At 40.1% G+C, this 26,977-nt stretch overlaps 1 protein-coding gene across 1 annotated transcript in view; it reads left to right on the plus strand.

Annotated features, from left to right (window-relative positions):
- LOC105940526 (alpha-tectorin-like) overlaps nt 1-21,015 on the plus strand; it is a 46,803-nt gene extending 25,788 nt beyond the window's left edge. Inside the window, exons 10-25 of the mRNA XM_076887489.1 lie at nt 12,020-12,603; nt 12,721-13,273; nt 13,366-13,964; nt 14,137-14,294; nt 14,445-14,845; nt 15,018-15,214; nt 16,608-17,003; nt 17,095-17,378; nt 17,454-17,728; nt 17,816-17,935; nt 18,110-18,294; nt 18,383-18,543; nt 19,064-19,315; nt 19,430-19,589; nt 19,690-19,783; nt 19,905-21,015. Of these exons, the coding sequence (XP_076743604.1) occupies nt 12,020-12,603; nt 12,721-13,273; nt 13,366-13,964; nt 14,137-14,294; nt 14,445-14,845; nt 15,018-15,214; nt 16,608-17,003; nt 17,095-17,378; nt 17,454-17,728; nt 17,816-17,935; nt 18,110-18,294; nt 18,383-18,543; nt 19,064-19,315; nt 19,430-19,589; nt 19,690-19,783; nt 19,905-19,996 (4,511 nt within the window). The 3' untranslated portion in view covers nt 19,997-21,015. The remainder of the gene's footprint in view (nt 1-12,019; nt 12,604-12,720; nt 13,274-13,365; nt 13,965-14,136; nt 14,295-14,444; nt 14,846-15,017; nt 15,215-16,607; nt 17,004-17,094; nt 17,379-17,453; nt 17,729-17,815; nt 17,936-18,109; nt 18,295-18,382; nt 18,544-19,063; nt 19,316-19,429; nt 19,590-19,689; nt 19,784-19,904) is intronic.
- Nucleotides 21,016-26,977: the final 5,962 nt, after the last annotated feature.

Here is a 26,977-nt window from a genome sequence, read left to right on the forward strand (position 1 = left end):
CGTAGCAATGGGCCAGACACCCCATATTCCCGCAACACCTCCCACAGGACACCCCGAGGGACACGGTCGAATGCCTTCTCCAAGTCCACAAAACACATGTAGACTGGTTGGGCAAACTCCCATGCACCCTCAAGTATCCTGGAGAGAATAAAGAGCTGGTCCAGTGTTCCGCGACCAGGACGAAAACCGCATTGTTCCTCCTGTATCCGAGGTTCGACTAACGGACGAACTCTCCTTTCCAGCACCCTGGCATAGACTTTCCCAGGGAGGCTGAGGAGTGTGATCCCCCTGTAGTTGGAACACACCCTCCGGTCCCCTTTCTTAAAGATGGGGACCACCACCCCGGTCTGCCAGTCCACAGGTACTGCCCCTGATCTCCACGCAACATTGCAGAGGCGTGTCAACCAGGACAGCCCTACAACGTCCAGAGCCTTCAGGAACTCGGGGGGGACCTCATCAACACCAGGGGCTCTGCCACCAAGGAGTTGTTTAACTGCCTCAGTGACCTCGCCCCCAGAAATTGGCGGGTCATTCCCCTCATCCCCAGACTCTGCTTCCTCCTCGGAAGACGTGTCAGTGGGATTAAGGAGGTCCTCGAAGTATTCCTTCCACCGCCTGACAATTTTCTCAGTCGACGTCAGCAGCGCTCCGCCAGCACTATACACAGTGCAGGTGGAGCACCGCTTTCCCCTCCTGAGGCGTCTGACGGTTTGCCAGAATCTCTTCGAGGCAGTCCGAAAGTCTTTTTCCATGGCCTCTCCGAACTCCTCCCACACCCGAGTTTTTGCTTCAGCCACTGCCCGAGCCGCATTCCGCTTGGCCTGTCGATACCTGTCGGCTGCCTCCGGAGTCCCACAGGCTAACCAAGCCCGATAGGACTCCTTCTTCAGCCTGGTGGCTCCCTTCACCTCTGGTGTCCACCATTTGGTTCGGGGATTACCACCACGGCAGGCACCAACCACCTTGCAGGGTGTTCGTTATGGCCAAACTGTGATTAGCACAGAAGTCCAATAACAGAGCACTGCTTGGGTTCAGATCAGGGAGGCCGTTCCTCCCAATCACGCCCCTCCAGGTCTCGCTGTCGTTACCCACGTGAGCATTGAAGTCTCCCAGCAGGACAACAGAGTCTCCAGGTGGAGCACCCTCCAGCACCCCCCCCCCCCAGGGACTCTAAGAAGGCTGGGTACTCTGAACTGCCACTCGGCGCATAAGCGCAGATGACAGTCAGGACCCGTTCCCCGACCCTAAGGCGCAGGGAAAAAACCCTCTCGTCCACCGGGAAAAACCCCAACGTACCGGCAGCAAGCCGAGGGGATATTAGGATACCCACCCCAGCCCGCCGCCTCCCACCAGGGGCAACTCCAGACTGAGACAGAGTCCAGCCCCTCTCCAGGAGACTGGTTCCAGAGCCCAAGCCATGTGTAGAGGTGAGCCCAACTATATCTAGCCGGTACCTCTCAACCTCACGCACTAACTCAGGCTCCTTCCCCACCAGAGAGGTGACATTCCATGTCCCTATTGCCAGTCTTGGCAGCCGGGGGTCAGTCCGCCAGGGCCTCCGCTCCTGGCCGCCACCCGGCACACAATGCCGGGTGGCGGCCAGCTGCAACCCGCAATACTGTTATGGATTTTTATCCATGTTTATTTTTGGAGTAAAGTTATTTGTATACAATATGCAATCTTTGCTGTCACAATTCCACAAATCAGTGACTCATCTGTTAAAACATTTGTGCTTATGATTCTAAACTGACAGTAGGAATGATCTCCCAAATAACATAGCTTTAATCGTTGCTCATTGATTGTTAAGCGCATCTGTGCTTGTTTGTTGCAAGCGTTACCTTTAAGACATTGTAGCTTAAACCTATTCGCTGGAACGTTCAAGACAATTTAACTACACAGCAAAGCAAGACGAGTAGGCAAAGTTGTTTTTGTTTCTCGTGCACGGGAGAGAACTGGACAAACGCCGTTCCTTCACTTGACCCCAGTCGCTCTCGTCCGCTCCCCCGTAACACTGCTCTTTTATTGAGGTTACATGAATATACATAGGTTCATTAACATATGACGTCTACATACACACAAAGAGTACCTTGCCTGTGCGTTGTGTAAGTGTGTGTGTGGTCTGGAAGTCCAGCAGTTCATCTAAACAAAAGGCATTTAGAGTAAAACAGATATAGATGTGTTTGCTATACCATATATCAGCAAGAAAAGATAAAACCTTGCTCATGATCCCAAGAGGTGTGTGATCTATGCCAGAACACTCTGGAGAGGAGTGAACGCACCCCCCTCTTCATGCTACACAGAGTTGTTACAGACCTCCTAGGATGAGACATTCTTTCAATCTACAAATGATTATATACTTCTAAGCATATATGAGTAGATATTTCTAAGCATAAATGACAATCGACAATATAAACCTGACAGACATAATGACCTATTTAAGAATAAGACGAGGCTTGGCTTGATAGCATTTATTATAAGACATTTTTCCTCCTTCCCTGCTCAACAAAAATTGGGCTGTCACCACAAATTCAGGCCACAAATTCTTACTATGGTTAATTATTAGAATCAAGAACTCATGAAGGAAAGGAAAATACCGGGAAAATCAACTTGGATTACAGTTACAGGAGTAAAAACATTAGACCCACCTGCTTAAATGATGCTTTGCCCATGAAGAGGTTTTGATTGTGGCATTCATAATACTTTAACAGAAAAGTGGCAGTGATTTGAAGGCAAGATTCACAATGACTTATGTGAATCCACAGATCCATGTGAATATTGGGCAGTGTGTTTGCCTGACAAATTTCCTTTTACTTAGTTTGTTCATTTACAACATGGTGATTATGTTTAACAGTTATCTTTTTTTTGGGGGGGTTGTATGGAAGCCCCAAACGCAATTTCATTGTTCTTGACAATGACAATAAATAAATAAATACTAAATACTAAATACTATCTGTCGCGCTCTCTCGTGATATTTCCATTGATAAGATCACGTGGCTGGCTAGCACATGAACTTTTCTCAGGATTTCAACACAAGCACTGCAAGTGAAGCAACCAATGTCACGTTCAGTTTCTAATTGTCTTCCCCATGTGATGTTTTTGTGTAATGTATGTATGGTCGGAGGGTAAGATGGTGCCGCCATTGCATGCAATAGGTCGGCAGCCTTAACATTAAATTTCCCACTTGTGGGACTAATAAAGGTATCTTATCTTATCTTATCTTGTCTTATCTTATCTTATCTTATCTTATCTTAATTATATGAGTGCTGGAACTGTAGATGTGTAAATACTGCACTGGGTGAACTTTGACTGGAAGCCAGGAATGATTGGGTTGGGTGAAAGCCAACTTGATGGTGGAGTAATGAATAGGTTGAGCCTGCACACAGCTTTAAACCTGTTCTTACTCTAAGTAGGCTAATGCTGTGCAATAATTGCTGACCTAAATACATAAGAGAAACAATTATTATCCACATCCCATTGTCATCATTGCTGCCAGGACATTTCATGTTATTCCTATCAAAGTTATTGTTTATTCTGATAAATTGTTTATGATTAATATGTGATTGATATTAGTTTCATTTCTCAGTAAATGAAAATGAAAGAATGAAAGGAGGAATGTACCCAAAAGGAGCCGCGCAACCTGCACAAGGCCCACATTTTTGTTTTTTACTTATGGTATCTTGAATACTTGGATGAGTGACAAAACGTTTCTCCCACTGAAGACGCTACATCCAGATGAACAGAATCAACTTTTGGGCATTTACTTACCTGGATGATTGAGCATGCATCAGGACGTTTCATGGGTTATGTTTTGAAACAGGATCAGGATTTTGTGCTATTTTACCTTAAATTGTTATCCATCTGCTTGAGTGCAGTAACTGAAGGAGACTTGTTTCCCATCCTAGAGACCCTGAAGTTCTTTACAACAAAATAAAAGAAAAAAACAAAACAAATCAAAAGACAAGTAAAAGTTAGTATGCAGCCGCTTACAAAGCTTACAAAGACACTAAAAATGTCATCTTGTTCGACAGAAGGGAAAATCCACCATTCTTTGTATTATAAAATACTTTAAATGTTAAAAGCCTTTAAAATGGCAATTTCAGTTTTCCAGGAGTTAGAGTTTGTAATTTAATGTAATTCAATTCAAATTTATTTATGTAGCAAATCAAAACAACAAGTGTTTTGATTTGAGTGTGTTTCCCATCCAACCACAGCTGACAGGCCAAACCGCACACCTCAACAACAAAAACACTTCCTGTATCTGGCCCTCATGAGACTTCACTGGCCACTCAGAAGCCAGGAAATCCTATATTCGGATAAATGCAGGGAAAACAATGAGGTAGATTCAACACATACTTATTACTGGTTTGAAAGTGCAGGTGTGAACATTCAAATGTGCAAACATGTAAATATCAAAACATGTAACCACCAAATGGGTACATAACTAACTCTATAACCCTCCTAAACACCTCTTTGTGTATCAAATGACAGAAATTTACTACACTTTACACATGCATTAATTCATAAGGAAAGGATTTTCACTTTTGGAATTTTACACACAGTGTGCCATCTCTGCTGTCACGTTTCACAATCAGTGTGTCAGGCGTTGTGTGGAGGCGAGGAAGAAGGAACCCAAACGCAGGACTCACGGGTAAGTGAAGACTGGTGAAGGTTTATTATAAGGAGCAGATGAAAAGAGGGTGAACGGACACTGACTGGCTGGATCACTGAATGGCTGACTGAACTGAGGGAACACACGGGAAGGACAACATCACACGAACATCAAAATCAACATCAATGACACGACAAAGAACTGGTGAAACCGAGGAACTTACATACACAGGTTGAACGATGACAATGATTGGAAACAGGTGAGTACAGGGCTGAACATAATCTGACTAATGACACAAGAGACAAGCTGACACGGGGAAAAAACAGGAAATGAGAACATTGATGTGGCAACATAACCTAAATGTGACAAAACTGAAAACACTGGGTCATCGACCCAGGAACCTTGGCACAGTGAACATGTCAGTGGTAAAATGTTGATTCATACTGATCATAAACGACGCCTGTGCTCTTTTGTCTGAGGATCCAGTGGCACATTTAAGACATGAAAACTTTATCTAGAAACAAAAAAAGGCTTGGCTTGATAACACTAGGAGTTTGATCGAATGTTCAGCTTCCACCAATCCTGGGTATTTTCATTCTCCTTCCTGGACAATAAAAAATGTTTTCTGCTCCAAGTACATTGTGTTTCTGACCCCTGTCATGTAAACATTAAACCACTGGAAACCCCGATTATGAAAACATATTATCCTTCTGAAAGCGTCCGTCAGAAGATTAGTAGACTGTAGTTATACAGGAATGAGCATGATGAGCACTGGTGTTTAAACAATGCTCTCTGGACCCAAACCTGTTATGTTGATGTGGATGTGGCCCTCAAATGCAGTCCAAAACATGGGCATGTCACGATCTGCAATGTCAGAGGATCCAAAATGCAGATGAGAAGAGGCAAAACTAGATTTTTAAAAAATATTAAACAAACAAGAAAACCAACTAAACAAAAAGTAATCACAAAAACCTAAACTGGGAAAAGTAAATTCATTAAACTTGGAACACCTGGAAATCCCCAAACACTTGAGGCATGGAGACATATAAACAAGGGAAAAGGGGAAGCTGACACAATATATACACATGAGGAAAGACACGGTCAGTGGAAACATATTAGGAACACAGCAGGAATGAATTAGACATGATGACACAGGGGAAGTAAAACTGAACACACTGAACGCAGGACGAGACTGTAAAAAAACAAAAACAGGAAGTAACACTGAGACCATGACTAAGATGTAGGAACTTGACACGAGGAAAGGAGAACGAGAGTCCACACCAGACTGCAGAGACAAAAAACATAAGGAGGGGAACATGGGAACAGATAGAGACAAAACACAAAGACATGACTAAGACATGGAGAGCGACAGAGAGGGAAATGAAACACAGACAGACCACTACGACACAAAGGGCGAGAGACACAAACCGGAAAACATACACAGAGGACATGATGGACTCTCATAGGACACATAAATAGGAGACAAAGACAAGAAAACATAAACCAGAAATACAAATGACCTCAGAAACATGAAAAAGAACTAAACTCAAGACTAAACTGTATAAACTTATTAAACATAACAATAAACCAAAGAAAGAACCAAATACAGAATAACTTAAAATGCTGGGTTGATGAACCAGATCCTTGACAGGGCAGGTATTGGCAGTGTGAGTCTTGCCTGCAAAAGGGTCATCTCTATATAAGGAGGTGCAGAAGAAGAAATGTGAGGTGATATCAGACATCAGTCCACCCACAACTGATTCTAAGAATTTAATAAGTGTTAACATTCATTTTTTGTAACCCGCAAGTGTTGACTGCCTGGGTGCAGCAGCTTTTGCCTCTGCTGTTATTTGGATGAAATTTTCCTCAAGTAAAATGAGAAATATCTGACATTACAGAATAGCTGCAGTTACAAACACTACAGCTGGAGTTTCTGTTTTGTATAGTCAACATGGACAAGAAGATGCCAGAGCTTCTCGATTTTCTTCATGCACCAAATTTAATGAGGAAAAAACATTTTTTCTTCCTTCACTCCCTCTTCCTGACTGTAAACACTGTGTTTATCATCACTAATAGTTTGAGAATGATTTACTGTGTCAGCAGTAAACCCTTTGTCTGAGATCTGTATCTATCGTTGTTAAAGTTACTGCTTGACTATTAACCATGGTGACGGTAACTGACATCATTCTTCTCTAAATATCCTTTGATGGAGTATTTGATTACATTTCCTAGGTAAATATCCCCAACTATATAAAGCCTTGTGTGTCCCCTGCAGTCTCAAATGAGCATGAGAGACTCAAAACTAATATTACATCAAGATTCAACAGATTCATCTGAATTTAGCTCTGCACTTAGGTTATAAATTAAATTTTTTTTTTTCCCTTTTTAATGAAGAGATCTGATTTGACAAAATGGCGGGTCAAATCGTGTTTTTTGTGCTGTTTTTGGGAATGACAGGTTAGTAATTGTATTTATGTTCCTTTAATCCATTTTATGGTGTGTTTATTTTTGCCCAAGTGATGACTTGAATTTTTTGGATCAGAAATAAAATCTTACAATCTTAAAAAACTTGTCATAATTTTATTTATCCGTGTTTTGTTTCATGTACAGGTGTAGTGACTGCTCAGGCTGTCAGTAAGTATCTTTTCAAAACTCTAAAGATTTGACTTTTAATGCTTTATCCTCAATTTATATCAGCCTCACATTTCACAGAGGAGTAAAGACTGAAAGCCTGTGATGAATATGTTTTATATTTATGTTTGCAGAATATTAACCATACAGGCCTTTTCTATCTTTTTGTCATGATCTACCTAATTGCTTATTAGGACCTCTTTACCCAACATCTGGAACTGTAAGCTCTGCGGTAGATGATGGAAGTTCTCCACCGATTACCCTGCTAAGACCTTTTTTCTATTTTGGGAGGACATATAACAGCATTTATGTATGTAAAATTAACAGGAACAATTCATTTACTACATTTGTACCATAAAAATATTTAGCTGTCTAATTAAACTTCCTGCCACTAATTACAATATAAAATGTGGTTTGCAAAACAAAATCCAAATCTGTTCATCTAGATGTTGTGACAGGAAATCTTTTTCTTTTCTATTTTTTTCAGGTCAATCATAATGGACACCTAACATTTACTGGTCCACTAAGGGACTTTACAAGTCAGAGGTTCCCACAACGTATCAGAGACATCATTGCTCCATTCTGGACAGATTTAGACAACAGAGGAAATGGTCAGATCTACTACAAACAATACACCAGTGGCAGTGTTCTCCAGCAAGCTACACAAGACATCAATCAATACTTTCCAGGACTGAACTTTAATGCCAACTGGGTCTTTGTTGCAACTTGGTTTGAGGTGGCATATTATCCCACAAGTGGAACAGTAAGTCAGCTTCCAAAATTTGGAATCAAATTATGTGCTTATGTGTGATGTGTACGTGAAAGCCTGTTGCCTACTTTACTAATTCAGGAACAGTAGGTTAGTGTAATCTAGTGTCACCTTCCAGACATAAAGACATAAATTCCTGTGATATATTTCATACAAAGATTATTTTTGAATATTGAGCTTTTTTTTTTTTTTTTTTTTTTAAGTGATACCAGAAGATTACATAAAGCATTTCATACTAACAAACTAAGGTAGTTAATAGTATTTATCTGAAATCTAGATCATTCTAACCGAAGCACAACTTAATGTCTTATGAACTAATACATTTGATAAAGTGATACATGAAAAGTGTATCATAACAAAATTAGGTGTAAATCCAGCAGAACACTGATCAAACAGAACATATAATAACTGAATTCATATTTTCCAGCGCACTACTGTCCAAGCTGTGCTGATCTCTGGAGGCCACTATTCATTTGTGCTGATGAACTACGGTATAATAGCCTCAACAACACTGAGAATTCAGGTCAGACCTACTATAGTCAATACTCTGCATATTTACTAATGAAAAAACATTCATTATTTCTAAATGCAATAATCATATTTTTGTGACTCACATTTGCAGGCTGGTTATGATACAATCGACTCCACTCACTATTATGTCCTCCCTGGATCATTCACCAGTGCTGCATCAGGGAGTAACTCAAATTTTCGCCTTGGCAGCAACGTCAATGAACCAGGTCGCTGGGCCTTCCGGACAGACCATGGATCAACAGGCTGCACTTTTAATGGTAAGACTGCAGGATACAGAGGGCAACTGCTTCTGTAGCCTTTGTGTTATATAACATTATAGTGATGTGCATCTGTGAAAGGCAAGGCAAGAATTCTAATCACAGTGCATTAAGAGTACAGTAAAGCAATAAGGTTGAGGTTATTAACGTTAAAGTGACTGTTGTTGGAATCAAGAACTAATGAAGGAATTTCAAATTGTTAGTTGGATGCTTAAAAACATTCGTCCTACCTGCTTAAAGGATGTTTAACCCATGAATTCAGAGGTTTTGAAAGATTTTGAATGGCAACATATGGCATGCAAAGAATAACAAATGATAGAGAGAGAAGCTGTTCCCAACAAGGTGATTTATCCTAAGGCAAGATTCACATGGACACACAGATTACTTATCACAGTTATAACTTCTTCATTTTGGTACTTAACTGCATAAGGAACTATCTCCCTCGCTCAGGATATGTCCACTGATAACGGATTTGATTTAGTGGCGTCTGCACTGGTGTTTGAAAAGTTCCATATTTCAGCATAAACAATGCATGCAAAGCAGACAACGAAAAATGAAATGGATGAGGTTTCTCAGTACATTACAGCTGGAGCCTTAAATATGTAAATATGAATCCTACACCATTTGTACTTTGGTGGCCAGGAATCACTGGGTTAGGTGAAGGTCAACTTGTTGTTGAAGCAAGAAAGATGGACTTGGCACTACACCAGTAAGCTAAGTCCTTGTTCTTTATCTAAGCAGGTTGATGTTGTGCAATGAGAGCTGACCTATATACAGAAGAGACACAATTGTCATGCACATCACACACCATTGCTCCTGGAACTGTTTTTGAATAATTATTTCACAGAATAATAATTTACACTTGTATTGCCCATCCCCATTTTACACATATTATTGTTATTGCATGTGTTTAGTCTGCTTAATCACAGTGCATTGTCATATATTTCATCGAGGATTTACAGCTCATCACAGTACGGAAACAGCTTTAGTGAAAGTTGCAGATGGCCTCTGACAGTGGTCTCATCTCTGTACTTGTGCTGCTAGACCTCAGCGGAGCGATCAATAACAACAGTATTTTATTGCAGAGATTAGAGCAGGCCATAGCAATTAAGCTCTTGTTTGAATCATGTCTATCTAATAGACTCCAGTTGGCTCATGTAAATGGGGAGTTGTCTTCACACTAAGGTTAATTATGGAGTTCCACAGGATTCTGTGCTAGGACCAGTTCTGTGTACATTATACATGGTTCTCCTAGGCAGTATCTTTCAAAGGCATTGCGTATATTTTAACTGCTATGCAGATGATCTCCAGCTCTGTCAATGAAGCCAAACGACGAAACTGTGGGAACGTCTTAAAGACATAAAAACACGGGTAACCTTCAACTTCCTGCTTCTAAATTCAGATCAAACTAAGTTGATTGCACTCAGCCATGAAAATCTTAAAAACATGATGTCTAACCAGATGCATACTCTGGATGGGATTACCTTGGCCTTAACACTAACAGAAATTTTGTTTTTGACCAGGTTATGTCCTTCACTGCTTATATTTAACACATATTCAGGATTGCTTTTTTTTTTTTTTTTTTTTTTGCATTTATGCAGTATCTCTAAAATTATAAACATCCTATTTCAGAGTGATGCTAAAAAATTAGTTCATGCATTTATTACTTGAAGGCTGCACTACTGTGATTATCAGGTTGTCCCCAAAACTCACTGAAAAGCTTTAAGTTGATCCAAAATGCTGCAGTACGGATAGGGAGTAAAAAGACAGAACATAATTCTCCCTGTTAAATCCAGAATCAAACTTAAAATCCTTCTCCTCATGTATAATCAGGACCCATCTTTTCTTAATGAAGGTAGGGGCTGTAAAACAGTTGGGATTTACCTGCTGTTATTTTGGGAACTTTACTCATATAAAGTGCCTTGAGGCAATTACTGTTGTTATTTGACACAATATGAAAAAATTTAAGGTGTGAAAGTTTTTTCCTAAGGTTTTATGAATGTAAATGTCTGGAAATTTTACACTGGGAATAAGGGACATTCCCTTTTACTCTTTTTAAGGTGAATTAGTGCAGCTGGGTGCTTCATTCTGGAGTGACAGGACCTGTGCACAGAAGTGCACATGTACCTCAACAGGCCTGCAGTGCCGCAACCAGCCGTGCTCCTTTTCACAGATCTGCAAGCCAGCTTCCTTCCAGTTCTCCTGTCAGACAGTGCCAAGAGGAACCTGCACCATAAGCGGTGATCCCCATTACTACACCTTTGATAACACAGTGTTTCACTTTCAAGGCACTTGCACGTATGTTCTCTCTGAGCAATGTAATAGTGGATGGCCCTACTACAGAGTAGAAGGCAAAAATGAGCACAGAGGCAGTACTCAAGTCTCTTGGACACGACTGGTGAAAGTGCATGTCTACAATGACACAATTGAGCTTGTCAAAGGACGCCATGGTCAGGCTAAGGTTGGTCATTTTGATTCTGGATAAATTCTACACTTTATGACCAGATATACTTTTCTCACTTGATATATTTGCTGGTTTTTTTACAGGTTAACGGGAACTTTGCATCCACTCCATTCTCCCTTAGCAATGGCACCGTGCAGGTTTATGAGTCAGGTTTTTCTGTGTTTGTCAGCACTGACTTTGGTTTAGTGGTGTCTTATGACACAAATCATTATGTTCAGATCAGCTTGCCCTACACTTACCAGAATGGTACATGCGGTCTTTGTGGAAACTTCAATGGCATTCGTAGAGATGACTTTCAAACTCGTGACGGTGAGGTTGTGAGCTCTGATGTGGTTTTTGCTAACAGCTGGCAAGCATCTGGGGATGATGAGCCTGGCTGTGGGCCACAGTGCGGAGGTCTGGACTGTGCTGTTTGCACTGTAGAAGAGACAGCATTGTACAGCAACACTGACCACTGTGGTATCCTCAGCAGTAGTTCTGGACCTTTCACTGCTTGCCATCAGCAACTTCCTCCACAGTCCTTTGTGGACAGTTGTGTGTATGATCTGTGTGTAGGAGGAGGGTACCAACCTATTCTCTGTCAAGCTTTAACCGTGTATGCAAGTCAGTGTCAACAAAGTGGTATTCAGCTACCAAGTTGGAGGACACCTGGCTTTTGTGGTATGTTAATCACTTTCTTTTTTTTTTGCATTATTTCAAAATATCATTGTATTAAAATTCCACTGATGTAAATATCGATGTTGTTCTCTTATTCCTAGAAATCCCATGTCCAGCCAACAGCCACTTTGAGTCTGAAGGCACAGGATGTCCACCTACCTGTGTTAATCCCAATTCTACCCATAACTGCCCTCTACCTCCCCAGGAAAGCTGCATCTGTGATTCAGGCTACATCCTCAGTGGTGGGGTCTGCGTCCCTCATGCTGAGTGTGGCTGCAGCTTTGAGGGCCGTTACTACCGCTCTGGACAAACTGTAATACTAGACGAAGACTGTGGGAGACGTTGTAGCTGCAGTTATGGCTCCATGACTTGCCAATCTCATGGTTGTGGCCCACTTGAATCATGCAGGGTGGAGGATGGAGAAAGAGGATGCAGACCAAATAGCTATGAAACATGCTGGATCAGAGGCCCAGGGTCATATCAGACATTTGATGGACTGACATACCAATATCCTGGGGCGTGTCGATTGACACTTGCCAAAGTTATGGGACTGTCCAGTCACCCACACTTCATGGTGACAGCAGAAAAAGTGCCAAGAGGCCAGCATGGTTTTGCACGAATTCTGCATTTTGAAGCAGAGGGGATACACGTATCTATTGAGATGGCAAGGAACAGTAAAGTGAAGGTAAGTGAATGGAACACTTACTTAAAATTATGTTCTTCCTTTAATATTTATTTATGTGTACACGGACACAATACTGTTTAAGTCTTGTTAACTGCAAAAAACTGGATGATCCTGCAGGTTAACGGTCAGCTGATCAGGCTACCTTTCAGCACTACATCGAACCGAATCCAGATCTTCCACAGCAGCATTTACAGTGTCATCATTCGCACCTCCTTTGGTGTAACTGTGCAGACAGTCTGGCCTCACTTTGTCCGTGTCACTGCTCCTGGTGTCTACAGCGGTTCACTGGGTGGACTCTGTGGTAATTACAATGGTCATCCACATGATGACTTCCGCACACCCAACGGTGTTCTGGTCAACAGTTCTCAGGATTTTGGAGACAGTTGGCGAGATGGCTCTCTGGCTGCTCACTGCGTGGAAAGCATGAACCAAAATTCTACAACTAATTACAATTCTACTGAGTACTGTGGCATTCTCAGCTCACCAGATGGGCCATTTGTACCCTGTTGGTCTGTGGTTGACCCGAGCCAGCAGGTGGATGTATGTGTGGAGATCATAGGGGGCTCTAACAATCCAGCATCAACTCTGTGTGGCGTCCTACGAGATTATGCACTAATGTGTCAACAGAAGGGTGTTGCCTTAGGACAATGGAGAAATGCAACTGGCTGTAGTAAGCATTCAACTGTTTTTGAATTAATTCTAGCCATGATCTCCAAATGTTTAAAAATGCTTTTTTATGTTAACCTGTTTGTTTTTCTCCAGCACTAACCTGCCCATCAAACAGCCATTATGAACTCTGTGGAACCTCTTGTCCTTCTGCTTGCCCCAGCCTCTCTTTCCCCTTCACCTGTGATACTGTGTGCCAGGAGGGCTGTCAGTGTAACAGTGGTTTTATCCTCAATGGTGACCAGTGTGTTCCACCAACATCTTGTGGATGTTATCACCAAGGACGCTATCACCAAGGTGGTGAGCAGTTCTGGGATGGTGAAGAATGTCAGAGCTTGTGTACCTGTAACGGCACTACAGGGAACGTCCACTGTACTCCCAACTCCTGTGGGCCCCAGGAGTCCTGCCGTGTGGTGGAGGGCAAGTTTGGCTGCCATCCCAACCCTCATGGCACCTGCTCTGCCTCTGGAGACCCTCACTACATCACCTTTGATCGTAAAGCCTATGACTTTCAAGGAACCTGCCGCTATGTTCTGGTGACCCTCTGTAATGCCACTGATGAGCTCAATCAGTTTTCAGTGGAAGCTAAGAATGAGGCATTGAATGGGCGTCCACTTTCAATAGTAGCTGAAGTTTTTGTGAATGTCTGGGGCTACGACGTGCATATGTCAAGGGACAGAAGAGGTTTGGTACAAGTAAGTAGTTAGTGATAGTTCTCATTCAATGATTGTTATGAACAATTTCAGGTGTATGAAGTAAATGGCAGCTACATATATTTTAGGGATATTTTTACTGCTGTGAAAGAAAAAAATAACAATTAAAAAGTAGAAAAACTACCCACTGATTTTCTTTGCATATCTCTTCTAGGTGAATGGAGTAACTAGAAATTTACCTATTGTCTTGAATGAAGGTAATGTGTCTATCTATGCAACAGGATCTCGTATACTTGTCAGCACTAATTTCGGCTTGAGTGTTACCTATAATGGATATAGTGCAGTGTTTATCTCCGTACCACCAAATTACAGGTACAATTCCCACCCATCAAAGCTGCAGTAATTATTGTTTGACATGCTTTAAAAACCAGGATACTCAAATCTACATAAGTCAGTTATTTACTAATAATTTATCCTTATGAAACTAACACAAGGACTATTGCTAACTGTTGTCATCAACAGAGAAAAAATATGTGGACTTTGTGGAAATTTCAATGGAAATCCAAATGATGACTTTCACACACCATCTGGAACGATAGTCACATCTCCAGATGAGTTTGGGAGAGCCTGGAAGGTGCCAGGCAACTACACGTGCAATGATGGCTGTGGCTCCTCCTGTCCACAGTGTGCCAATGAACAGCCTGCTAGAGATCAGTGTGAGGTGATACAGGCAGCTGATGGGCCCTTCAGTTTCTGCCACGAGGAGGTGGACCCGGCGCCATATTTCAACGACTGCGTGTTTGATGTATGTTTGTCAGGAAATCAAGGCCACGATCTCTTGTGCAGTGCCATTGAATCATATGTCAGTGCCTGTCAGTCTGCTAATGTTCGAATCTATCCCTGGAGAGAGAACACCACCTGCAGTGAGTCAACATGTTGTTTTATTATATTTATATTTAAATTTACAAGAAATTTGCTAACCACTTCAGAAATAAAATGTCCAATAATTTTACAATACTCACTGTATCCACACTGTATTACATTAAAAGTGGTATGTCTGACTAGTGCCATTTGTCACGTTTCTCACTTATTAAGCACTGGACTGTCCAGCCAACAGCCATTATGAGCTGTGCGGTACTGACTGTGGCCACACCTGTGCCAGTAGCATTGATGAAACCTGTGAGCAGTTCTGCTCTGAGGGATGTTTCTGTGATGAAGGCTTCATCAAGAGTGGGACCAGGTGTGTCCCAGTGGAAAGCTGTGGCTGCCAGTATGATGGATTCTACTATGATGTAAGACATATTAAAGTCAATAGTAAATATTCTTTGAAGTAATTCCCTTCAAATCAGCAGAATCAGCAGACTTGCCCTTCTTACATTTAGAAAGTTTCGTGAAGTGGTTTGGACTGTGACAGCTTAAAATTCAGAAATATATATTAAACAAACAACAGAGTCTATTATAGCTCAGTAATAATGTGGTAATATTGAGGTAACAAGGTGGAGATAAGAAGATAAAAATAGAGACATAACAAATATTTGTGATCTACTGAGCACTATTACGTTTAACTCTAATTAATAACAGATAATAAATTATAAGTGATAATATGGATATAAATGTGTGTACATGAGTTAAAAGTACAGTAATAGTATAGTCACAATCACTAGCAATAAAACACATTTCATATATGCTAACCTCATAATAATTGGGTAATAAGATACTAATAGGATTTTAGGTTTTAATGTATTAGGATACCATTACCATATTACCATAATGCTGGAATGAATCCTGCCTCATTCACCAACATTCTTTTTTGTTTGACAACAGTAACACTGTAAATATTATGTTTAAATCTGCTATCTTACCAGGAATCAATGTTGGTTTCTGTTCAATAACCAAGAATCAAGCTGAAAAAATGCAAAACTGTCTGTTTCTTTTTAATTCCATATGAATAATCTTTAAGAAAATTAATGATTACTTGGAAACATGTGGTAGTTTAGGTCTAATAACCAGAAATCAGGGTTGCAAAATATAAAACATGTTAGTTCCATGTTAATGACCAAAAAAATCCAAACCATATAAAAAATTTCAGGAAGCATGATGAATACCTGGAAACGTCGTAGTTTCTGTGAAATAGCAAATAATAGGGGTTGCAAAATGCAAAACTACAATTTATAGTTTCATATAACTGAAATCTTAGGACCACAATGTCTTTATAGGGTATCATATATTCAGCATACCTATTATGACTATTTTATATTACACCAAGAAAATAATTAATATTTAGCTATACAGGCAGAATGGTGCTCTAACTCTTTAAACTGAAGATTAAAAATAAAAAATAAAATAAAAACCAGTCCCTAAATAAATGAATGCATTAAACAATCAGTTGAAGATTATACAGCTACATCAGAACAATTAAATACTTTTTTCCATGCAGCTCTTTTCCACACAGTTATTGAAGTTGCAGCATTTAGCATCTGTCCTCTCTGTGGGAGAAAGTTCAAAAGATACGACTAGTTGCTCTGTCGCAATATTTATTATATTATTAGTTGCAGTTTGCAGTGATCTAGCAATTACTGCACTAAATCACCTACAATTAATGAAAAAAAAAACTTCAAAATGGTATTTTAAGAACTATATTTGTTGTATCAATTTGGCTATGATTTGGTGTGGTGTGGTTCACAGGCTGGCGAGTCCTTCTGGACAGACGGTTGCTCACAGAGATGTGAATGTCACGCTCCAAATGACCTGCGATGTTCTGCCTCGTCTTGCACTCCTGAACAGCAGTGCTCCATCAGAGACGGCCAGCTGGGCTGTTACGATGCCATGTCCACCTGCACTGTGTGGGGGGATCCACACTACATCACCTTTGATGGAGCAGTGGCTCATTTCCAGGGAACTTGCTCCTACATCATCACTGAGAGCACAAACCATGGCACCAATGAAACACAGTTTCAGGTGATAGCCACCAACAATCACCGTGGAAACAACCGTGTATCATTTGTGTCAGCAGTGGACATATACCTCTCAAATCATCCAGAAAGTGTGCACATCAGGATCGGACCCAATAAAAGAGTAACGGTAAACTATCTTTTAAGATGAACAGCATTCTACTTTGTCTAATCTGCACAAAAGTAACAACACACACTTATTGCATCTCTTGTCCTCTCAGGTAAATGGAAATGATGCTTCTCTTCCCACCACAGTGGGAATCTTAGCTCAGGTGGTAAGGCAGGGAAGCTACATAGTGGTTGATGCCTCTGACTTGCTAGTCCAGTTTGATGGTCAGAGCACTTTACTGGTCAGACTGGGCCAAAACCGTCATGACAGAGTCACAGGGATGTGTGGAAACTCTAACAATGATCCTTCAGATGACAAAGTCTTACCCAATGGCACACTGGCACAAAACGATAATTATTTTGGGCACAGCTGGAAGTCACCCACCAGCCAACCAGGGTGAGTTGCAATGGAAATCACTATTGATGCTTCAACAAGGCAGTAGCTGATGGCAGTATGATTTGTCTTTTCCAGATGTGGCTCCACTGATGAAGATGATGATGGACTGAATGACTGTACCTTTAGAGAAGAATATTCCCAACTCTGCAGTGTCATCACCAACACCACCGGCCCATTCAGCACCTGCCACCTGCACTCTGACTCCCAGCCATTTTTCTCTTCCTGTGTCTACGACCTCTGCCTCTACACTCCAGCCAATGGCATGCTGTGTTCCGCTGTCTCCGCCTATGAGAAAACCTGCTCTGTTCTAGGGCTAGACATCCCTGACTGGCGCTCTGCTTTGCATTGTGGTATGTTTGCACTGCTCAAATTAGACATTTAATAAAAATTTAAATCATTGCCATTCATCACTGATGATCCTTTCTCTGTGTCTGCAGATGAGTCAGACCCCTGTGAAAAGCTGGACTGCACAGAGCACGAGTGGTGTGGTGAGAAGGACGGTGTCTATGGCTGCTTCTGTGATGAGCACCACCATCGGCCAAACAATGAGAGCTTCGGTGCGGGCTAACTAAAACCTTCAGCAGTATCTGTAGTGTATTTATTGCATTAGTCAGCCTTTATATTAAGCAGTCAAGTCAACAAATGTCTTATCAGCCAAATTAGTATTGATGACTCAGCTTTAAAAAAATCATGCCATAACGAGTCAGATTGTGTTTCTCTCTCCTTCTTAGACTCGTCCATCACTTGTGTCAGTAGTTCTGGCACCATATCTCTGTCCCGCTGTCAGCTGTTTGAGGCCGGCTTCCACTCTGATGCCCTCCATCTTCGAGATGAATCCTGCAACGGGACTCTTGAGGATGGTCGACTGGTTTTCCACTTCAACAATGATGACCAGCTTTGTGGGACAATGCTGAGGGTACAATTAGTACATTGAATGAATCTTCTGGGCAGCATTTTTAATTTTTGAAAATATGCTTAAAATCTTTTGTCTTCTTACTCTTAAGAGCAACGGGACCCACTTCAGTTATGAGAACACCATCAGCGGGGATGTGGACCCTCATGATGGCCTCATAAGTCGTGAGAAGAGCATCCACCTGCACTTCTCCTGTGACTATGCTCTGACCCAGGCACTGTCTATGGATGTTGGCATCAACCCTGTAGAGAGGTGATAACCACAGCACCATCTGGCTTACATTTTTTTTTTTCTTTTTGGTTATATGACATTGTGGTTGCTACTTTTTCAAAGGTACATAGCTCGCTGAGCTTTATAGAAATCTCAGTGTTTGATTGTCTTCATGACTAAATGACCATGTGAATCACCATCATTTTACCCTGTCTTTGTTTAATAAAAACATTATTCTAATGTGCTCATTTTTTTGTACACCCACTCTGTCACCTTAATTTGTTTTGATCATTTCCAATTACTATCTGCAATATGTTCTAATTGGTGGTTGAACACTTTTATATGTAATTTCTTCTAGGCTGTATCACCCTATCTTTGTACTGCTGTTTATAATAAATTTACTTAAGAGTTAGAGTGCTTTTCTATTAATGCATTAATTGTGTATTTCCCTCATTTGTGTTACATATTTATGTATATATTTTGCTACAAACTGCACACACACCTGACCGCTTTATGAATTCCAAATCCTGAAAACATCTTGTTTTATCATGTTTTCCTGTAGCATTGTGAACAAGAGACTTCCATCTGGTCTGGGCCATTATCATTTGAGGATGATACCCTACCGGGACCCTGGCTTCCACTTCCCTTTGACCAGAAACAGAAATTTAGAAATGGAATTAGATGAGAGGTTATACATTGAGGTTCAGACGCAGGGAATCGATGAGCGGCAGATCTCCACTATCCTGGACTCTTGCTGGGCAACGCCTGTTAATGATGCCAGCTACCCCGTGCGCTGGGATCTGATCACCACACAGTAAAGACATTGCCTTAACTTTTCTTTTCTGATGGGTGAACTTAATCATCTTCTTATCATAACTAAGTTGTTTGCACATTAACACTGCAACTTTCACATTATGCTGTTACCTAGGTGTCCTAATCCAGCAGATGGCACAGTAGAGCTGCTTCAGAACGGCGTCTCCACCGTAGCCCGTTTCTCATTCAGGATGTTCACCTTTACCAACTTTTCATCTATCTACCTGCACTGCCAGGTCCACCTGTGTCTTTTGAGACACAATAACTGCACAGCTGTACGTACTATTTATAACGATTTGTATTAACACTGGGAAAAAATCTTTCATACCACTTATTGGATTCCTTCATCTGCTGAAATCACTCTGCTTTCCACAGCACTGCTACCCAGGTCATCATGCAAGAGTGGTGAGGGATATTTCCTACCATGACAGTGAAGGCATCTCATTGGGACCGCTAGTATTGAACACAGGTAACATTTGTACAACATTGGCAGTCTTGTAGATGATACAGCTGCATAATCAGTGGATTGTGACAATTGGATTCATGAGCCAAGTTTCAATTCACTGTAGATTTTGGTTGTTTTCTAACAGAAAGAAGAATGAAAGCAAGCAGCTCTCCAGGCCTCTTGACATCTCTGGTGACCCTGATAATCTGTTTGCTGACTGCAAATATTCTGATCTAGAGAAATCAAGTTGATGCACAAATTACAGCAAACTCAGCAATCATATAATAACTTAGTATAGATTTGATTAATAAAAGCACTGAAAATAGAATCAGAAGACTTTTTTATATGCACAGAGGAATAGTGATGGTTTGAAAAGTGGATGTTACTGAATATTTGACATCTATTAAAATACTTCTTATTTGCTCTGAGCACTCCTATTTGTAATTTCTGCAGTTTTTCTTTGCAACACTGGAGGGCAGCATCTGATCAAAAACATATTTGTATGCTTCTGTTTCCAGTTCATGAGTTTTACCTTCAGGTCATTCAGGATTGTTTTAACATCGTTACATCATGATTTATTTTGTGGTATTCATCCATTCATTAGCAAATATAAAAATAATGAAGAATAAATGTATGTTTGAAATATTAATGCCTTGTAAACTGTGTCAAAATACAGTCTGAGTTGATTGATGGTCTTGCTTTCTTTTTCTGTTTCTTTTTTTTAAAAAATAAAAATGTTACTACATTGCTTTTGAGTCATGTGGGATTATAATATTACCTATGCCATGTTAGACCCCTAATTAAAGATTGTGAATTATTATGTAGTTTTAGTTTGCATTATTCTCCTGAATTAGAAGAAGGTGATAACTATTACATTTGTTAAACTGATTTGCATTACATTAGACTGCTGATTTATTGTGAATGAATCATATTGTTTTACGATGCATTATACTGCTGAGTTATAAGAAATACTGTTCGCAGAAAGTCATCGCCTTATTTGTCTGCTTAGAAGAGAACAGAGCATACCGGAGAGGTTTTCTGCCCCATCTCAGCAGGAGCAGATAAACAGGGAGCCAAGGTCGTAGCTTAGGCGCCGTGTGAGAGAAAGAATGTGAATGTTTAGGCTTTTATGATTAGGTGGGGGCCACTAGAGGCTATAAGAGTTTGATCAATGCTCCACCATTTTGAGATCTGATGCTGTCTGCGTACGGTGTCCATCTCCCACGCGTGTACATTAAAATCATCGTTTGACTCAACCCAGCCGGACCAGTGTTGTTATTTTGGTTTTCCAATATTTGAATCCGTGACAGTCACTTTTTCAATTTACAAAGAGGGCTCTTCATGTAACTGTAACAAAGGAGGAAAACTCCATTTTAGAATCACAATACATAAATGAACTGAATCATTTCTATAACAGATTTGATTCCACGCCCCCTCCCGCCATGACAGTAGGCCAAGCAAAGCACACGGAAGCGTCAGCTATGCTTTGTACGTGCTGTGTTGTCGGTTGCAACAGTAGATCACACGACAGGGAAGGCAAGAAGCTGGAAAATGGACTCTCTTTTCATCGTTTCCCCTCCTGGAGGCAACGGGAGTAGAGGAGTCCTTCTGCAGAGGAGTCCAACCCCTGTTAACAGCTGGACAGTACAGAGTATGATCGGCGTAGTACTCCTGAGGATGGACGACTGGTTTTCCACTTTGAAAATGACAACCATCTTTGTGGGACAGCACTCAGACAAAAATATTATGGATATTCACTCTTATTGAACATATTCAACTTGTACTATTTTGCGTTTCAGCTGTGAATACCCCCTGAATCTGGCCCTGTCTATGGCTGTGGGCATCAACCCCATAGAAAGGTAACAAAACATCTCTTGTGTATTATATACAATATTTTGTCAAGTTGGCTTTTTTAGTACCAGTGTTGGGGTTGTTACAAAAAAACTAAAAAACAAAGTAAAAATAAAAGTAATTATCTTTTGAAATTTCATAAATAACTTCAGCATTTTCCTCCTCTGCTACACAAACACAAATCCTCAAACTGGAGCAAAGAAACAAAGAAACAAAACATTGTTTTAATTGTTTGTTTCTATCCGTCTGTCTCGAAGATACAGCCACAATCAAAAGCTTAAGACTACTTGAAAAATGGCACAAAAAAAATCATACTTTGCATGGTTGGATCTTAACAAGGTTCCAAGTTGAGCTTCAACATGCAACAAGAAGAAATGGGAATGAGACAACACATTTGTTAAGACTTGTTAAAATCCAAACATGCCAAATATGATTTTTTTTTTTTTTTTTTTTTTGCCATTTTCAAGTGGTCTTCAGCTTTTGGTTGAACTGTAATTGCAAAACCTCTGCAACACAAGCAGTGGCATAATTGTAACTGTACAGTAACACTTTACATTAGGGCATTACTAAAAATTGCAATTATTATTACAGTGACACGTCACTTTGAAGCTCTTTACACTTACACATACACTACTTCAAACATACATTATTTTAGCTCTTTCTAGTTTGAATGCATATTTTTGTTTACAATGTCAATGTCTCATGGAGTACTATACGAGTAACTCAAAGTGGGTAAAATGTGTGGAACACTGTATGGTTGCTAGACTACATAGCAGAAGGGGAGAGACCACCAGCAAGGAGTTTTTAGGGAGGGTGTGGCTCAAGTGGTTGCATGGGTTTTCCAACAGTTGGAAGGCTATTGAATCCCAGATTCCTCCACTCCACATCCCAAAGTATCCTTGGGCAAGATACTAAATCCCAAGTTACTCCTCATGCATCCACTGTTGTCTGAGCCTGTGAATGTTTGAAAGCACATAGGCATCGATAAAATGTGCTGTATGAATGAATTAATGTGTGGGTGATTGGGTGAATGAAACAGAAACAGATTTGAGTGCCTAACTGAGTAAAAGATGCAACTACCGGTCCATTTACTATTTGTTAAAAAAGCTGCAGTTTTCTGAGAGGGGTGGGGGTTGTCAGACATCAGTGCTACATATTATGATGTTCATGCATGTTAAATACAATACAATACAATACAACTTTATTTGTATAGCACATTTAAAAGACCAGTGGTACACCAAAGTGCTTTACAATAAAAACAGGAAAATTAAGACAATAAATAAAAGACTATTAACAAAGTACCACATATGTCATCAGGTTAAGGGCACTAATTATACAACAATAAAAGGGAATATAAGAACAAAGTTACTAAGAACAGATATAGCTAAAAGATAAAGTACATAAATAAGAAATTGTAAATATCTGCAGCTATCACAGCATTCACAGCTAAATGCTGCTGTTCTCATCCTCACTAAAAGTACAACGTGCCATGCTCCGTCTGAGATAACGCACTACATTGTAAGCTCGTAGTTTACACCTGTAGAAAAGGAAGTGAACTGGATTCAGTGTTAAAATGTTACATTTTTATTATTGAGAAGCTCTTGAGGTGAAACTTATTTACAATCATTTGGTAATCAACTCACTTGTAGTATTGTTATTATTATTGTTGTTTTTTGTAGCATCATTAGGAAGAAGATTACAACTGCCATGGACAGTAGCACATTTGAATGATCCCCTTCCATGACCCTGGCTTCTGTTTCCCCTTCAGCTGTGGCACAAACATAGAAATGGAAATAGATCAGAGGTTATATGTCGAGGTGCGAACAGGAAGAGTGGATCAGCATCTGATCTCCACTGTTCTGGACTCCTGCTGGGCCACGCCAGTCAACATGCCAAATTACCTTGTCCGCCCATCTTATTACTGCAGAGTAAGAGAATTTTTGCAACTTCACCTTGTCTTAGCATTCTTTATTAAAAACTTGAAAGAGTCAGACCCAGACAGACCTCTCCTCGGTTTTCCACCAATTCTTCCTCATAATGAATTTTGCTACTTTGCTTTATAATCTGGGATATTTAAATGTCTTCCAGGGGTCCCAATGAAGCTGATGGAACAGTAGAGCTGATTCAGAACGGCATCTCCACTGAGGCCTGATTCTCCTTCAGGATGTTCACTTTTACCAACTATTCATCCATTTACCTTCATTGCCGGGTCCACCTGTGTCTTTTGAGATACAATTGTACAGCTGTATGTACCAATGTTTTTAATTCGTATTGTTTTCATTTTTATTGGTTTTCATTCTTATGTTATAAATTAGAAACAGTTAAATCAGCAGAAGCTTCTAAACATAACAGTTAAGAAATGCAACATTGGTGACATGATAAACTATATCTTCTGTTTAAGAAGAAACTCTACATATCAGTGATAACTGCTAGAGTCACAGTTGAGTATGATACACAGTGTGCAATAACTTATCACAATGAAATGTCAGCCACCCCTGCACCAATTCATTTACAGGAAAACTGGAACCTTTATGACATAATGACTTTATCTGAGAACAAGACAAGGAAGATAGCGCTTGCATTTTGATAAAATGCCCAGCTTTTACAGGTCCAGGGTGTTTTCCTTCTCTTCCTGAACAATAACAAGAAGTTATTGTATCATAAACCCTGAAAATAATACGCCCATAAAACTAAGAAGAAATCTAAAAAAAAAAAAATAACATAAAACTATAAAATATAAGTAATAAAACAATACAACATTTGTGACATGAAAAAAATGTAGCTTCTGTTTGAAAGGATGCACAACAACTGTCATGTTATATAATTGTCACATTTCATACTGATACACAGTGTGCAATAATATTAAATGTAGTTGTCACGATTGCTACTTTATGAGATTATCACTGTAGTCCTGAGTGGATTCACAAAGGACTTATTGTTATTTAACTAACAATAAACTCAGATGACTGTTTGGTAGTAGTATTAGTTAATGATATTGCTCATTAGATCATTGTTATGAATAATTTAATTTCAGATTTATCAAGTAAATGGCAGCTACATATATTTTAGGGATATTTTTTACTGCTGTGAAAGAAAAAAATAACAATTAAGCGCAAAAACTAACCTCTGATTTTCTTTTCTTTCTTTTTTTCTTTTCTCTTCGTGAATGGAGTAACTAGAAATTTACCTATGGTCTTGAATGAAGGCAATGTGTCTATCTATTCAACAGGACCTCGAATACTTGTCAGCACTATTTTCAGCTACAGTGTCACTTATAATGGATACAGTGCAGTGTTTATTTGTGTACCACCAAATGACAGGTACACTTCCCACCCATCAAAGCTACACTCATTTTTATTTGACATGCTTTAAAAACCAGGATAATCAAATCTACGTAACCCATTTATTTACTATTTATCCTTATGAAACTAACACAACGATCGTTGTTAACTGTTGTCATCAACACTGAGAAAAAATATGTGGACTTTGTGGAAATTCCAATGGAAATCCAAATGATGACTTTCACACACCATCTGGAACGATAGTCACATCTCCAGATGAGTTTGGGAGAGCCTGGAAGGTACCAGGTGCAATGATGGCTGTGGCTCCTCCTGTCCACAGTGTGCCAATGAACAGCCTGCTAGAGATCAGTGTGAAGTGATCCAGGCAGCTGATGGGCCCTTCAGTTTCTGCTAAGGAGATAGGCCCGGCACCATATTTCAATGGCTGCGTGTTTGATTTTTGCTTGTCAGTTTGGTTCTTTAATATATTAGGGTACCATTACCATATTGACACAATACTGGAATTAATCCCGCCTCATCCCCCAGCACTCTTTGTTGTTTGAACAGTGTAAATATTATGTCTAAATCTGATATCTTACCTGGAATTTTTTTTTTTTTTTTTTTATTATTGAGCAAGTGCAAGATGCTGTAGCTCTGATCAGACATCTGTCAGGGTTCCTGGGTCGTTGACCCAGTGTTTTCCGTTTTGTCATGTTCAGTTTATTTTCACATCTATGTTTTCTGTGCCAGCATACCGCCTGCGTATTGTGTTCCAGTTATTTCCATGTATCATTAGTCAGACTAAGTTCAGCTGCGTAATCACCGGTTTCTAATCATTCATCACCCAGCGTGTATTTAAGTCCTCAGTTCCATCCGATCGTTGTCGTGTCATTGATGTTATGTTGTTGTTTCCGCCTGCGTTCAGTCAGCCAGCCATTCAGTCTTTGAGTCAGTCCTTCAGTCAGTCGTCCAGCCAGCCAGCCATTTCCTACCTCTGTTCTGTTCATCCACTCCTTATAATAAACCTTCACCAGTCTTCACCTACCTGCGAGTCCTGCGTTTGGGTTCCTTCTTCCTCGCCTCCACACAACGCCTGACAACATCACTAACACCAACGTGTCATCCATCTGTCTGCACTGCCACCTGTAAGTATTTGCATTCACACTGTGGAAAAAGTAATTAGTTACCAATTGCTGATTAGTTCTCAGCAAAGTAATCCCATTACTTTACTGATTACTTATTTTTTAAAGTCATTAGTTACTTACTTATTACTTAGTTACACAATAAAGCAATAGATCTTTCAGCCCATTTCAATATTTTCTGCATAATCAATCATATTAAATTAAATCAAATGAAAAAGTCTCACAAACAAATTCACAGTTTAGTAACACACTGTGCTTATGGGAAAGTATCAGTAATCCAATTACTATTTTGCAATAGTAATCCCTTACATTACTTTACTGGATTCCTTCATCTGCTGAAATCAGTTTCCACAGCATTGCTACCCAGGTTACCAAGCAAGAGTTGTGAGGGCTATTTCCTACCATGACAGTGAAGGCATTCACATTAGGACTGCTAGTATTGAACACAGGTAACATGTTTACAACACTGGCAGTCTTGTAGATAATACAGCTGCGTAATCAGGGGATTGTGATAATTGGATTCATGAACCAAATTTGAATTCACTGTCGATCTTGGTTGTTTTCTTACAGAAAGAAGAATGAAAGCAAGCAGCTCTCCAGGACTCTTGACATCTCTGGTGACCCTGATAGTCTGCTTGCTGACTGCAAATATTCTGATCTAGAGAAATCAAGTTAATGCACACACAACAAACTCAGCAGTCATATAATAACTTAGTATAAATTTGATAAGTAAAAGAACCAAAAATAGAATCAGAAGACTTTTTTTAAATACACAGAGAAATAGTGATGGTTTGAAAAGTGGAAGTTACTGAATATCTGACATCTGTGAAAATGCTTCTTATTTGCTCTGAGCACTCGTTTGTAATAGCTGCCATTTGTCTTTGCAACACTGGAGGGCAGCACCTGATCAAAAACATATGTTTCTGTTTCCAGTTCATGAGTTT

The sequence above is a fragment of the Maylandia zebra genome, linkage group LG8 (assembly GCF_041146795.1).
Source record: "Maylandia zebra isolate NMK-2024a linkage group LG8, Mzebra_GT3a, whole genome shotgun sequence".
NCBI classification, from domain to species: Eukaryota; Metazoa; Chordata; class Actinopteri; order Cichliformes; family Cichlidae; genus Maylandia; species Maylandia zebra.